The sequence below is a fragment of the Onychomys torridus genome, chromosome 2 (assembly GCF_903995425.1).
Source record: "Onychomys torridus chromosome 2, mOncTor1.1, whole genome shotgun sequence".
NCBI lineage: Eukaryota > Metazoa > Chordata > Mammalia > Rodentia > Cricetidae > Onychomys > Onychomys torridus.
Window position 1 is genome coordinate 100,957,684 of NC_050444.1, and position 13,785 is coordinate 100,971,468.

At 40.3% G+C, this 13,785-nt stretch overlaps 1 protein-coding gene across 2 annotated transcripts in view; it reads left to right on the forward strand.

Moving 5' to 3' along the window:
• The window catches only part of Ccdc171 (coiled-coil domain containing 171), a 330,958-nt gene that overhangs the window by 41,298 nt on the left and 275,875 nt on the right, over nucleotides 1–13,785 (forward strand). For both annotated transcript variants that reach the window (XM_036179739.1, XM_036179740.1), the window contains one exon: nucleotides 12,841–12,933. In XM_036179739.1, the coding sequence (XP_036035632.1) occupies nucleotides 12,841–12,933 (93 nt within the window). The remainder of the gene's footprint in view (nucleotides 1–12,840; nucleotides 12,934–13,785) is intronic.

Consider the following 13,785-nt stretch of genomic DNA (forward strand, 5'->3'; position numbering starts at 1 on the left):
AGCAATACATTTAACATACAGAACATCCCACAGCAGGCAGGTGGATCTCTGTGAGTTCGAGGCCAGGCTGGTCTACAGAGTGAGTTCCAGGACAGCCAGAGCTACACAGAGAAACCCTGTCTCAAAAAACAAAACAAAAAACAAAACAAAACAAAAAATGTGTACAGTGAGGGAGCTGGGTGTATAATGTGTAGGAATTTTCTTTGGTAATATGAAATATGAACTTTGCAAAGATACAGTTACATGCTCACTAGAAATAAAGTGATTTTATATGGTTAAAATCAGATTATAGTCTAAGTAACACTTTGAATTTATTTTTCACGTGTGGTGAATATCTTTTCTGGCTAATAAAGGCTGTATGACGATTTTTTAAAAGTTTTTCGAGACAAAGTTTCTCTGTGTAACCCTGGCTGCCCTACAACACTCTCTGTAGACCAGGCTGGCCTTGAACTTACAAAGATCTGCCTGCCTCTGCCTCCTGAGTGCTGGGGTTAAAGGCGTGAGCCACCTGGTGATATTTCATATAATTTAAAAATACTATGTATTTTTATATGGCTTGTTAAAAAGGTTGGTGTGATATTAGAATAAAACAATGTAGATGCCAATTAGGAGTCTATCAAACCCTGTGCTCACTTTTAAAAACATTTTGATTACTTTATAGTTGTAAAACAGCATTAGGTAGTAGTGGGTTTCTTTTTGTTGCTCATTTAATCAATCAATTTAATACTTAAAATTATTTTTATTTTATGTGTATGACTGTTGTGTACATGTATGCACACCACATGCATGTTTGGTCCTCTTGGAGGTCAAAAGTGGGCACTGGAACCCTTGGATCTAGAATGATTGATGTTTGTGAGCCACACATGGGTGCTGGTTACTAAACCAGGGTCTTCTGCAGGTGCTTTAACTATGGAGCTGTCTCTCCAGCCCTACACTGTTTGTTTTCCTTAATTGTATGTATGTATGTATGTATGTATGTATGTATGTATGTATGTATGTAGTGTATATATGTATGTGTGGTTGTGGGTGTGCATGTGCCATAGCACATGTATAGAGGTCAGATGCCAAGTTGTAGGAGTTGGTTCTCTCTTTCTTCCATGTGTATCCTGGGGCTATGCACAGGTTATTATTCTTGGCAGCAAGAACCTTTTTACCTGCTGAGCTCTCTTACCAGTCCTGCTGCTAATTTTAAGTAAGCCAGTTTTGACTTATTGGAGAAAGAGTTTAATGTCTAAACTTTAACATGTGTCTGTGGGTAATTCTATATTGATTCCCCCCTCCATGTAAAGTATTTAATTGTTGTGATATTGATTGACTTCTGCTAGAGCTAAAGTTATTTTAGGTTAATTTTGATTTTTTAATTTGTTCAAAATTTAAATTAATTTTATGTATGTCTGTATGTATTTCATATATGTATGTGTGTTTTGCTCTCATGGGTGTCCATGTACCACATGTGTGCCTGATACCTGGAGAAACCACAAGAGGGCCTTGGGTTCCCTGGAACTAAAGTTACCAGACTGTTGTGAGCTGCCACATAGATATTAGGAACTGAACCCAGATCCTGTAGAGGAACAGCCAGTGCTCTTAACCAGTCCTAACCAGCTAATTTTAGACTGATACATGGCCGTTCTTAGTTATGTGGTATAGATTTTTGTTCCTATAGGAAATACATGAAGGAAGCAACTCTAAGGAGGAGGTACATATTTGGGCTTAGCGTTTGCCTATGTAGTTCATCACGGCAGGGGAGCACCGGAGCAGTTCCTAGCTGACCTGGAGTCTGAGATAGCTTGTTGCATATCAGCAGTCAGGAAGGAGAGGGGACTTGGCAGAAAGGGCTGTGTTATGCTGCACAAAGCTTCCCCAGAAACCCACTTCCATTAGCAAGATCTTGCCTCTTATAGCTCCCACAGAGCAGTGTGTGCAGCCAGGAACAATGGTTTTCTTTCTTTCCTTCTTCCTTTAAAATAAATAACATTTATACACTTCTGTGGTGTGTGTATGTGTGTACCTGCACCTGCCACTATGTGCATGTGGGGGGCGTGTCAGAGAGCAACTTATAAGAGTCAGTTCTTTCTTCCAGCTTGTGGGTTCCAGGGATTGAACTCAGGCTGTATGATTGGTAGTGAGCACTTTTGCCTTGGAGCCATCTCACTTGCTCTGCAGTTTTTATTTTTAGTCTATTTATAAAACCTGGACCCAGTGTCATTTACTCATCTGTTAGTTTTGTATTTAGATGCCTTTAAATTTTGCTTTACTTTGAAATGAATATATTTAGCTGTTTGCCTCAATGGCAACATAAAGAACAAGAAGTTAAATTTCTAGATATAATTTTTACTAGTGTTATATTCAGTTTCATAGACCATTATTCTAGTTATTTAAATAATTATAAGTGGTATTTTAAAAGAATTACAGAAAAATCTATAATGATAAAGAAGAACATTTCTAATAATTTAATAAAAACATTTTAAATATCAGTAATATCAAGCTAAAGTGACTAATATAGTGGATAGCCTAGTACATGGTTTACATTTTGGTGAATCTTTTAAGTTAAATTAACTAATTAATTATTTTTTGGTAAAAATTTTCTAACAGTTACGTTGTATGAGGTAGTTTCTTATGTGCCTGGGCAAAAAAGTGTTTATGTAGACATCTGTATACATAACATAATATACTTATAAAATGTGATACCATTACATGGCTTTGCCATTATAACATGGATCAATGGTTTCTTAGATTAAAAAAACAAACTCCCTGTCCAATTTTACAAATGCAGTGCTAGATACTGTGGGACTAGGGAAAAAGTGAACTGGAAAAAGGAATATCTGTGGCTTTTGTAAAACTCTTTTTAATAAGGAGAGTTTATTATCATGGGAAATAAGTCTTAACACAATAAAAAAGAGACAAGAGAAGATGCAAACCTAATTCTGAGAGAACGGAAGAGTCTGTTGAAGGTTGCAGTGGAGAGTGACTGTCTAGAAATAAATATGCATTGCTTCTGTCAGCCCTGGTTAGCAGCAGAGGCAGGGGAAGCAAGCAGCCCTGGGCACTAAAGGCCTGCTCCTCTTGAGGGAAAAGGGAAGGGCGATGCACATCAGTTTCCTAAGGCCCATGGAGCAGCCTCTAAGCCCACCTTTTTAAAGCCTCATGCATTTATAGGGCATTTCTATATAGTTGTGCCAATTGCCAACTATAAAGTAGGTAAATGACAAAGTATTGGGATTGTTTGGTCATACTTACAAGTATTAAACATTTAAATACAATATGTTATGTTCCTAATGGATTTTGAACTTGGAAATACATAAAATTTGTAAAATACTGGTGTTTTTTTTTTGTTTGTTTGTTTTTTTTGTTTGTTTTTTGTTTTTGTTTTTTGTTTTTTTTGAGACAGGGTTTCTCTGTGTAACAGCACTGGCTGTCCTGGAACTCGCTTTGTAGACCAGGCTGGCTTTGAACTCACAGAGATTCACTTGTCTCTGCCTCCCAAGTGCTGGGATTAAAGGCGTGCGCCACCACTCACTGCCTGGCAATACTGTTTGTTTTTGAAGAAAAGGTAAAGACAATTAAAGATTTTCGTTGCATTTATTTACTTGTTCATTATTTATTTATGTGTGTGTCCTCACATGTGCATGTGCCATGATACACGTGTGGGGCAGAGGACAGCTGACAGGAATTTATTCTCTCCTTGTGCATTAGGGTCCCAGGATCAAACTTAGCTTCTCAGACTTGGCAGCAAGTGTAAAGGCAGTTTTAAAAGAAGTTAATTTAGTAGTACCACACTGAGCAGAAGTTGTGATCCATGAATTTTATTCTAATATTTCCATTTTTGTTATCTGATTTTTTATTATCAATACCGAAAAGTACCAGAGGACTTTTTTAAAGAGTTGGTTCTTGGGCTGGAGAGATGGCTCAGTGGTTAGAGCACCGACTGCTTTTCCAGAGGTCCTGAGTTCAATTCCCAGCAACCACATGGTGGCTCACAACCACTTGAAATGAGATCTGGTGCCCTCTTCTGGCCCGCAGGCAGAGTACTGTATACATAATTAAATAAATCTTAAAAAAAAAAAAAAAAGAGTTGGTTCTTTCCTTCTACCACATGGGTTCAAATTTAGGTTATCAGGCTTAGAGGCAAGTCCCTTTACCTGCTAACCATCTCCCCAGAGACACAGCAAAGTGAGTGCTGACAGCCCCAGTGGTTGGGGATGTAGTCTGAGGACCTGAGTTTGATCCCCGGGCCTATGGGAGCATGTACTTGTACCCTTAGCACTAGAGAAGTAGAAAGAGAGCCAGATACCTTGGCTCAGTGTCTATGGGGTCTCTGCAAACAGCAGGGCTGGCAGAATAACAATCTATGTGAGGCCAGAAGGAAGTCCCTTTCAGTAGGACTCAGTAGCTGGTGTTGGCTCAAACTTCTAGAGTGTGACAACAGGCAGTTTATTTTAGTCATATTTAAACACAGTACAACTTTGGAAAAAAAGTTTCCTGGTGACAGTTACCACAATAAAGTTCAAGGTGTGGCTATATTGAAACTCCTTTGCAAAATATGTCTGACCTCCTCCTTATTAAGAATGGGTTCTATTAGCCGAAGGGTCTAGGGGAGGATCCAGTGTGCTCTGGGTCATCATAGAGGTCACCACGCTATAACATACATGTGGCATCTCCACCAAGGATGGGTTGGTCCTAATGACTGAGAAACAATGCTCAAGATGAAGGTCTAGGGAGGAAGAGTTTGGGATAAGCATAACAGTCTGGGGATTCAGGCTGTTAGCTATCCACTCCCAGTTTTCTGAGTGAAAACAGGCATACATCTCGTCCCTGCATGCTTAACAGTCCTGGTTTCCCTTGTGCTTATCTGTGAGCACAAGGACTTCATGCCTTTACTGTCCAGACAGCCTAGCCTAATTGTCAGCTTACAGGCCAGTAAGAGATCCTATTTTAAAAAAGAAAGGGACAGATGTAGCTGGAAGTTTTCCCATGTTCCACCTGGTCCTGCAGCCACTCAGACCCAAATAAACACACAGAGTCTTATATTATTTTCAAACTATATGACCTAATGGCTCAGGCTTCTCTCTAGCTAGCTCTTAAATCTTAAATTAACCAATTTTGGTGTTGGGGATTTAGCTCAGTGGTAGAGTGCTTGCCTAACAAGCACAAAGCCCTGGGTTCGGTCCTCAGCTCAAAAAAAAAAAAAAAAAAACCAAACAAAACCAAAAAACACAACAAACAAACAAACAACCCCCCCACACACACACACAAAAAAAAACATTTCTGTAAATCTATACTTTGCCACATGGCTCGTGGCTTACCGGTACTTTTACATCTTGCTTCTTCTGGTGGTGGTTAGCAGCATCTCCTCAGCTCTGTCTTTCTCCTTCCTCTCTCTCTGTAGTTGGAATGTTCTGCCTAACCTTATTCTGCCTCACCATTGGCCAAATAGCTTTACTCATCAACCAATCAGAGCAACATATATTCACAATATACAGAATGACATCCTACAGCAGATAGACCTGAAGAATGATGGTCAGAGTTGACCTGGCCTCCACATGCATGCCTATACACATATATGTGGACATGTACATGCATGTATATATATCTCCCATGAACACACACACACACCCCTACCTCTAAGTGCTAAAGAGATATAGTTCAGTCCATGAAATACTTGTTGTGCAAACATGAGAAACTTAGTTTCAGTCCCAGAACCCACATAAAAAAGCCAGGTGTGACTGGTTGCATACTTGTTATCCAAGAATTGGGGAAATGGAGACAGGAGATCTTGAGACTTGTTGGCCATCCAGCCTAATTAAATTGGAAAGCCACAGGTCCCAGTGAGAGATTCTGTTTGAAAAGACAAGGTGGAGGCTCCCATGGAATAGCACCAAAGATTATCCTCTGGCCTCTACATACATGTTCATACACCTGCACACACATGCACGTGTACCCTCACATACCCCCACATATGCACTCTCCTACACAAATATGCATGTACATGTACATACATGCACATAAACATGTATATAAAAGAGTCCACATTAATGGTCAGAATAATTCAATGATACTACCTTGAAGATAATTGACAGTAAAGTAATTGAACAAGGATAATAAGTAGTAAAGGACTCAGATTATTCTTAGTTGTGACCCCTCAATATATGACTCTGGTTAAATGGTGTGATACGGTGCTTCTATTTTTTAAATAACTGGAAATGTTGACTCTTGGGAGGTTTTTTTTTTTGATAGTAAAATAACTTGGAGGTCTTTGGTTGTTTGCTTTTATAAGCTCTTGCATTTATAAGTAATTTTTGTGTGTGCAAGTGTGTGTGTGTACTGTAGCACACATAGGGAGGTCAGAGAACAACTTTGGAGTCAGTTCTCTGCTTCCATCATGTGGTTGGAAACCTTCAGTTCAGAGACTCCATGTTTGGCTGGCTGTGGTATTGCATGATTCTAATTCCAGCACCCAGGAGGCAGAGGCAGAGGGAGAGGCAGAGGCAGAGGCAGAGGAGAGGCAGAGGAGAGGCAGAGGCAGAGGAGAGGCAGAGGAGAGGCAGAGGCAGAGGAGAGGCAGAGGCAGAGGCAGAGGAGAGGCAGAGGAGAGGCAGAGGCAGAGGCAGAGGAGAGGCAGAGGAGAGGCAGAGGCAGAGGCAGAGGAGAGGCAGAGGCAGAGGCAGAGGAGAGGCAGAGGCAGAGGCAGAGGAGAGGCAGAGGAGAGGCAGAGGCAGAGGAGAGGCAGAGGCAGAGGCAGAGGAGAGGCAGAGGAGAGGCAGAGGCAGAGGAGAGGCAGAGGAGAGGCAGAGGAGAGGCAGAGGAGAGGCAGAGGAGAGGCAGAGGAGAGGCAGAGAGGCAGAGGAGAGGCAGAGAGAGAGGCAGAGAGGCAGAGGCAGAGGCAGAGGCAGGCAGATAGATCTGTGTTAGTTCAAGGGTAGCCTGGTGTACATAGTGAGTTGAAGGGCAATCAGGGATACACAGGGAGACCTTGTCTCCAACACAAAACAAAAGCTCGAAGTTTAGTGACTGATTTTTCTCCTCCAGGCAGTTGAGGAATAATATTGTGATTAAATGTTAACAAATGTATAATAAATTATTCTTAGCCTTTAAAAATATAACAAAATAAAATGGATTATTGAAGAGTCATTATAGAATTAATCAGTTTGTGATAATTCAGTTCCTCAGAATCACCTTTAGAAGATGGATTATTACCATATTGGTTATAAAGTTGTCCAAGAATAGGAGTTACTAGATGATAAAATCTGGAAAAATAATTATCACTTTCCACTTATGTGAGTTGTTGATATTTTGCAGCAAATTGCAAATGTCTAGGATACAGTCCTATATAGACCACTTGGGAGCAGTGGCTAAGTACTAGGTACTTGGGTGAGATTTCCTCTGTTTTCTTGCTGTTTATTTTGTGATGTTTATGTTTATATTAGTGCACAGAAAGTTTTACTTCACTAATTCTTTTTAGTCCATATACAGCCTCCTAAGCTAAATACATTGTTTTTGAGGAGAAAAGAGCATAATAGTCTTCATTGTCTTGTTCATGCTTTGGGCCCATTCACTGACACATATTTTCATAACTATCATGAAACTTCAGGCCCATGCAAGCTGTAGAGCAGATGTGGTATAGAGAACATCTGGGTATGTTTGCTTAGTTCTGCTGCTGAATTGAATTGGCAGCTCATGCCTGGTTTGTGATAAGTAATGTGCTCCCAAGCCTGGGTAGACAGCAGCCTTCTAAACATTGTTTTATTTGAAGATTGAAAACTCACTTTCTTAAGGGTAATAGATTATCTGAATGTGTTTAATAAGACTTAGTGAGATACAAAACAGATAAAAAGAGCTATATTTATCCATAGTACTTACTAAACAAAATCTCTCAGCAAGATTATTGTCATAAAGGACATGCCAATCATCAAATAAATAGCAGGATATGTATTATATAAGAACTGCATGCTTGGGTTGGCAAGATGGCTCAGCAAGTAAAGGCAATACTACTAAGCCTGGGTCCCAGAGTCCACATGGTGGGAGGAAAGAACCAGTTCCTGCTGGTTGTCTTCTGTCCTCTGCATGTGCATGCACCCTGATAAATAACTGTAAAAAAATTGAAAAAGAATATGTTTAGTTCAGTGTGCTATCTAGAAGCCTGTTGCTCTCAGTGTTGGTAAACATAAGTGTATTATAATATTTTATTACTGGCCAAGTTATATATTGATAACTAACTTGTATATAGTTCAGTTTAAGTATTTGGATTGAATTTTAACTTTAATCACAATTATGTTATACATTCTGCCAGGTATTTTGTGATTATGTTAGAATAAAATGTCAGTGACACATTTCATGACTTGTTCTAGCATTCTTTGGGTATTACAGGATATGTGTGTGTGTGTGTGTGAATGAAGTGTGTGTGAATGAAGTGTGTGTGTGTGTGTGTAAATGTGTGAGAGAATTGCAGGTTGATGTTACTGTAGCACCCTCTGCTGGATTTAAGAGTTAATTCACCAGAGCGGAAGATTTAAAAAGAAGTTATGAGGGAGGACATTTATTTTATTATGCCTATCAAAAAATCCCATTCTTGGGATTTGTTTGTTTAAAGACTTGATGATTTTTATTGCCTTGCTGATTTGTTGATAGCTGTAGCAATAATAAACAGCGTGTTAATTTTTTTTTTTTTGAATTTCATTCCAAAAAGGAAGGTGTGAAAACAAAGGTGTATCTCCAGCTTATTACTTTAACCCATGTCATTTGTTCTGCCCTAGGGACTTGAACTTCGTCCTGATGCTTTGAGCAGGAAAAGGTCATTAATTAGTTACTAAATTATACATATAAGAAATAAAAATATTTTGTTGATTCTTTTATCAGAATTATGGAATATTCTGTATTTTAATAAAATACAAGACTGAGGAAATGGCTCAGTTGGTTAAAGTACTTACCTTGCACTTGATCCCAGCCCTGGGAAGAACAGTCAGGTCCCTGGTGCTCCCTGGATACCCAGGTTAGCTTTCTTGGTGAGTTCCAGGCTCACAGAAAGCCCTGTCTCCAACCTCCCTCCAAAAACCCAAGCCCAAATCAAACCAAAAAAACATGGAATGTGCTTGAGAATTAGCACCCATGGTTGTTTTGTTCTCCTCACACATGTGTATACATATATTTATGCAAGCACTGCTCTCTTGGGAAAAAAAAAACAAGACCAACATTTAGATAAATAAACTTACTTATATGCATTTTGACAATTGAGAAAAATACTTAGACACTGTTAGACTGATTTAATTTATTTGTCCTTTATTGGTTTTTAAAATCTTCTTCTCAGTGCCCATGGACTGTTTCTTTGTGACTGGCTGGCTTTCTGATCCACATAATCTAAAATGAACATACTATGTACTGACAGTCAACTTTGTCTTGTAGAGTTTACATAATTTTGAAGATTTATTTATGTATTTTATGTGTATGGATGTTTTGTCTGCATGTCATTTGTAAGTCAGAAGAGGACATCAGATCACATGGGACTACTGATATATACTGATATGAACTGCCATGAGGGTGCTGGGCATTGAACTCAGGACCTCTAAAAAAGCAGCCAGTGCTCTTAACTGCTGAGCCTCTACATCAATTTATTAGTATAGATCTTCCTAGGTTATTGTTTATTATGGTCTGTGCTATGCATAAGAATTTCTGTGCTATACTATGCACCGTGACTTACACCCATAACTTCTGGAGTCCGTTGTTCTGAGACCGTAAAGTCAAAAGTTAAAAGGAACTGTTTTTTAGCACTGGGAAACAGAAGTTGGGTCATTGTTGTCTTTTCATTATTTTAGTTCTATTTAGGTGTGCGTGCGTGTGTGTGTGTGTGTGTGTGTGTGTGTGTGTATGTGCGCGCGCGTGCATGTGCGTGCGTGTGCCTCTGTGTGTGTGTGTGTGTATGTGCGCGCGCGTGCGTGTGCGTGCGTGTGCCTCTGTGTGTGTGTGTGTGTGTATGTGCGCGCGCGTGCATGTGCGTGCGTGTGCCTCTGTGTGTGTGTGTGTGTGTGTGTGTGTATGTGCGCGCGCGTGCGTGTGTGTGTGTGTATGTGCGCACGCATGTGTGTGTGTGTGTGTGTGTGTGTGTGTGTGTGCTCACGCACGTGCGTGTGTATGTGTTTGATAAAGAATGGCTCCAACAGGCTCATATATTTGTCATATATTTGAATGTTTGGTTCCCAGTTGGTAGGCTGTTTAGGAAAGATTAGGAGGATTAGGAGGTAAGGCCTTATTGGAGAAGGCGCATCACTGCGGGTGGGCTTTGAGGTTTCAAAAGTGCATGCCAGGCCCAGTCTCTCTCTGCCTTGTGGATCAGAAGTAAGTTCTTAGCTACTGTTCCAGTGCCATGCCTGTCTGCCTGCTGCCATGATCCCTGCCATGATGATCATGGACTAATGCTCTGAATCTGGAAGCAAGCCCCCAACTAAATGCTTCCAGAGTACCTGGGTTCAATTCCCAGCATTAACATGGTGGTTCACAACTGTCTGTAACTCCAGTTCCAGGGGATCCCATACCCTTTTCTTGACCTTCTCAGGCACACAAATGGTACACATATTTATGGGAAGGCAAAACAGTTGTACACATAAAATAAAAATATCTGGCTAGATATGGTAGCAAATGCTTTTAATCCTAGCACTTGGGAGACAGACGTAGGTGGATCTCTGAGTTTGAGGCCAATCTGGTTTACATGGTGAGCTCCAGGACAGCCAGGGCTACATAGAGAGACCCTGTCTCAAAATAAAACAAAAACCACGATAACAATATCAAGAAACAATACAAAGCCCTGAAAATTAATAATTAACTGTCATCATGGGACTGGAGAGTTAACTCAGCAGTTAAGAGCACTTGTTCTTGCCGAGGACCAGCCACCTATAACTCCATTTCCAGGGGATCTGGTGCCCTCTTTTGACCTCTGTGGGCACCAGGCACACATGCATGCAAAACACTCAGACACATAAAAATAAAGTCCAAAAATCTATATAAAGTACTAAATGGAAAATTTTAGGCATACACGAAAGCAGAGAGAATACTGTAATGACCACCCCTGTGTGCCTGTCTCTTTTCATTAGTTACCAGCAATAGTCAATATTCATGGCAGCTTGAATATATTTAAATCCAATCCAAATATAATTTCATTCATGAATACTCTAGCTTACATTAAAAAAGATAGAAGGTTTAAACTATCACTATTAACTATATTTGTAAAAGTAATAAGAAGGGCTGGGGAGATGGCACTGTTGCTCTTGAACAGGAGCTAGGTTCAATTCCTAGGACCCACACAGTGGCTCATAACGATCCATAACTCCAGTTCCAAGGGACCCAATGCCCTCTTCTGACATCTGAGGGCACCAGGCAATACTTGGTGCACTTACAGACATGCAGGCAAAACATTCATACATAGAAGATAAATCTTAAAAATATAATTATTCTTTAGTATTATCAAGTATTCAAATTTCATCACTCCCAATTTTTAGAGTTTTGTTTGAATCTTCACATTAGACTATTAAAATTTGCTAGTTTCATTTTTGAGTGGAATACTTGTTTTTCAAAATAATATAGTAGTAGAGGATATAAATGTCAAAATTTTATCTTTAAGAAGACCATGTTAGCTGGGTGGTGGTGGCACACGACTTTAATCCCAGCACTTGAGAGGCAGAGTTGAGAGTGCTACATCTTGATCCACAGGCAGCAGGAAGAGACTGAGACACACTGGCCAGGCTTGTGCATCTGAGACCTCAAAGCCCACCCTCAGTGACATACTTCCTCCACACTTAACTCCAACAAGGTCACACCTCCCAATATTGACACTGCCTGTGAGCCTATGAGGCCAGTTTCATTCAAACTACCACAGTTATACAAAGTATTATTTTGTCCTTTTGAATTTCAATCACCTTAAGTTTTCAAATTTGGAATTACTGCTGTCAGCTCCTGGGAACTATTTCCTAATGTAATAAATTGTTAAGAAATATTGATGGGGGTTAGAGAGGTGGCTCAGCAGTTAAGAACATTTACTGCCCTTGTAGAAGACCTGAGTTTGATTCCCTGCACCAATGTCGGTGACTCACAATTGCCTAAAACTCAAGCTCTAAGGGGATCCAGGACCTTTGTCCACCACAGGCACTGCATTCACATGCACCTAGGTCCCCTCCTACACATAATTTAAAGTAATAAAAATAGATCTTAAATAAATATTGAAAGGACTGGGCATGCTAGACATGCATTTAATCTCAGCACATGGGAGGCTGGGACAGACACATAGCTGTGAGTTCCAGTCCAGCTGTGGATACACTATGAGACTGTGTCAAGAAAAAAAATACTGATAAGGTTGTAAAATCTAAATAAGTGCACAGTGTACAAAAGTGCCTTGTGAGTTGTGTGCTTGTGAAACGCAGAATGATGAAATCCCTAAGCGGAGTGACTTCTTGGTATGAAGGCAGCGAGAGTGTGTCTAGGAAGGACCATGGGACGTAGGGGACATGTAAGTCTGTGCTCTGTACTGTTATAACAGCTGCCATGGACATGTGCGCCACAAGTCTGTTACTTCCTAATTAATTACATGTAAACTGTACCTCAATACGATTGAAAAAGAAAACCAAGTCTTTGGAACATTCTTTTTTGGGTATTGTTTTCACAGTCCCCACCTGCAAAGTATGAGAATGGGGCTAGACAGGTATGGTGGGATACCCCTGTAATAGGGCTTGGGATGCTGAGGCAGGAGGATCATGGGTTCTAGGCCATCCTGGCTACATCTAAAGTCACAATTCCATGATTAGTGTTTTCTATGTACTTCTAATGCCAATGTTCATGTGTTTAAACTTGACTTGTTTTTAGGCAACTACTCTAAGAGTGAGGAAGTTAGAAGAGAACATTGAAGCAGAAAGAGCAGCACATTTGGAATCAAAATTTAATTCTGAAATTATTCAGGTAAGGTGCAAACGTATTTTTTGACATGAGTTTTCTCAGGTTGTGACTGCTAGGAAACTAAGGTGCGTGTTGAGAATGATGACACAGTGCTAGGACACTCATTGTATTTAGAGGGTAAGGGTACAATTCCAGATGCCCTATCAGGGGAGATGTTGGCACTCTGTGGCCTCAGACCAGAATATCACCACTGTCTGCTCTTAAGTCTTGTCTCATCTGTGGGTACATTTGTAGTGTTTGTGACAGAGACCCAATGGCTTGTGTCACTGTTAGTTGGCTTTCTGTGACTATAATGGAATAATAAGACAACCTAACCTAAGAACCTTAACTCTAAAGAGATAAGGTTTTATTTGGCTCATGCTTCTTAAGTCCATGATTGAGTGGCCCCATTTCTTTGGTTGTCTGGTGAAGCACCTCATCATAGTGGGAGTACTCTCCTCTCACTTCATGAGCCAGGAAGGAAAGCAAGAGAGAGGATGGAGCAGGGTCCCACAGTCTACTTTGAGGCCACATTCTTGTCCATGCAAGGGCCTACCACATGGTCCCACCTCCTGAGGGTCTGTTGTATTACCTGATAGTGCTGTTCTGGGCACTAGGCTTTTGACGCTTGGATTCAAGAGCCAAATTGCAGCATCTTGAAAAAGATGAAGTATTAACATTTGACACTTTGCAGAGTATTTTGTCCCCCTTGTCTGCTTATTCTCGCTCTTTTCACTGTTTTTTCAGGTTCAGCATCCTGTACAGACTGGTCTAGACTTTGCTTTCTTCAGGATGTATGAGCAATACATATTCTGTAACATCCCACAGAGAATGTTACAGGCTCTCTTTGAAGTGGTATATAGCTATTGAAGAGCT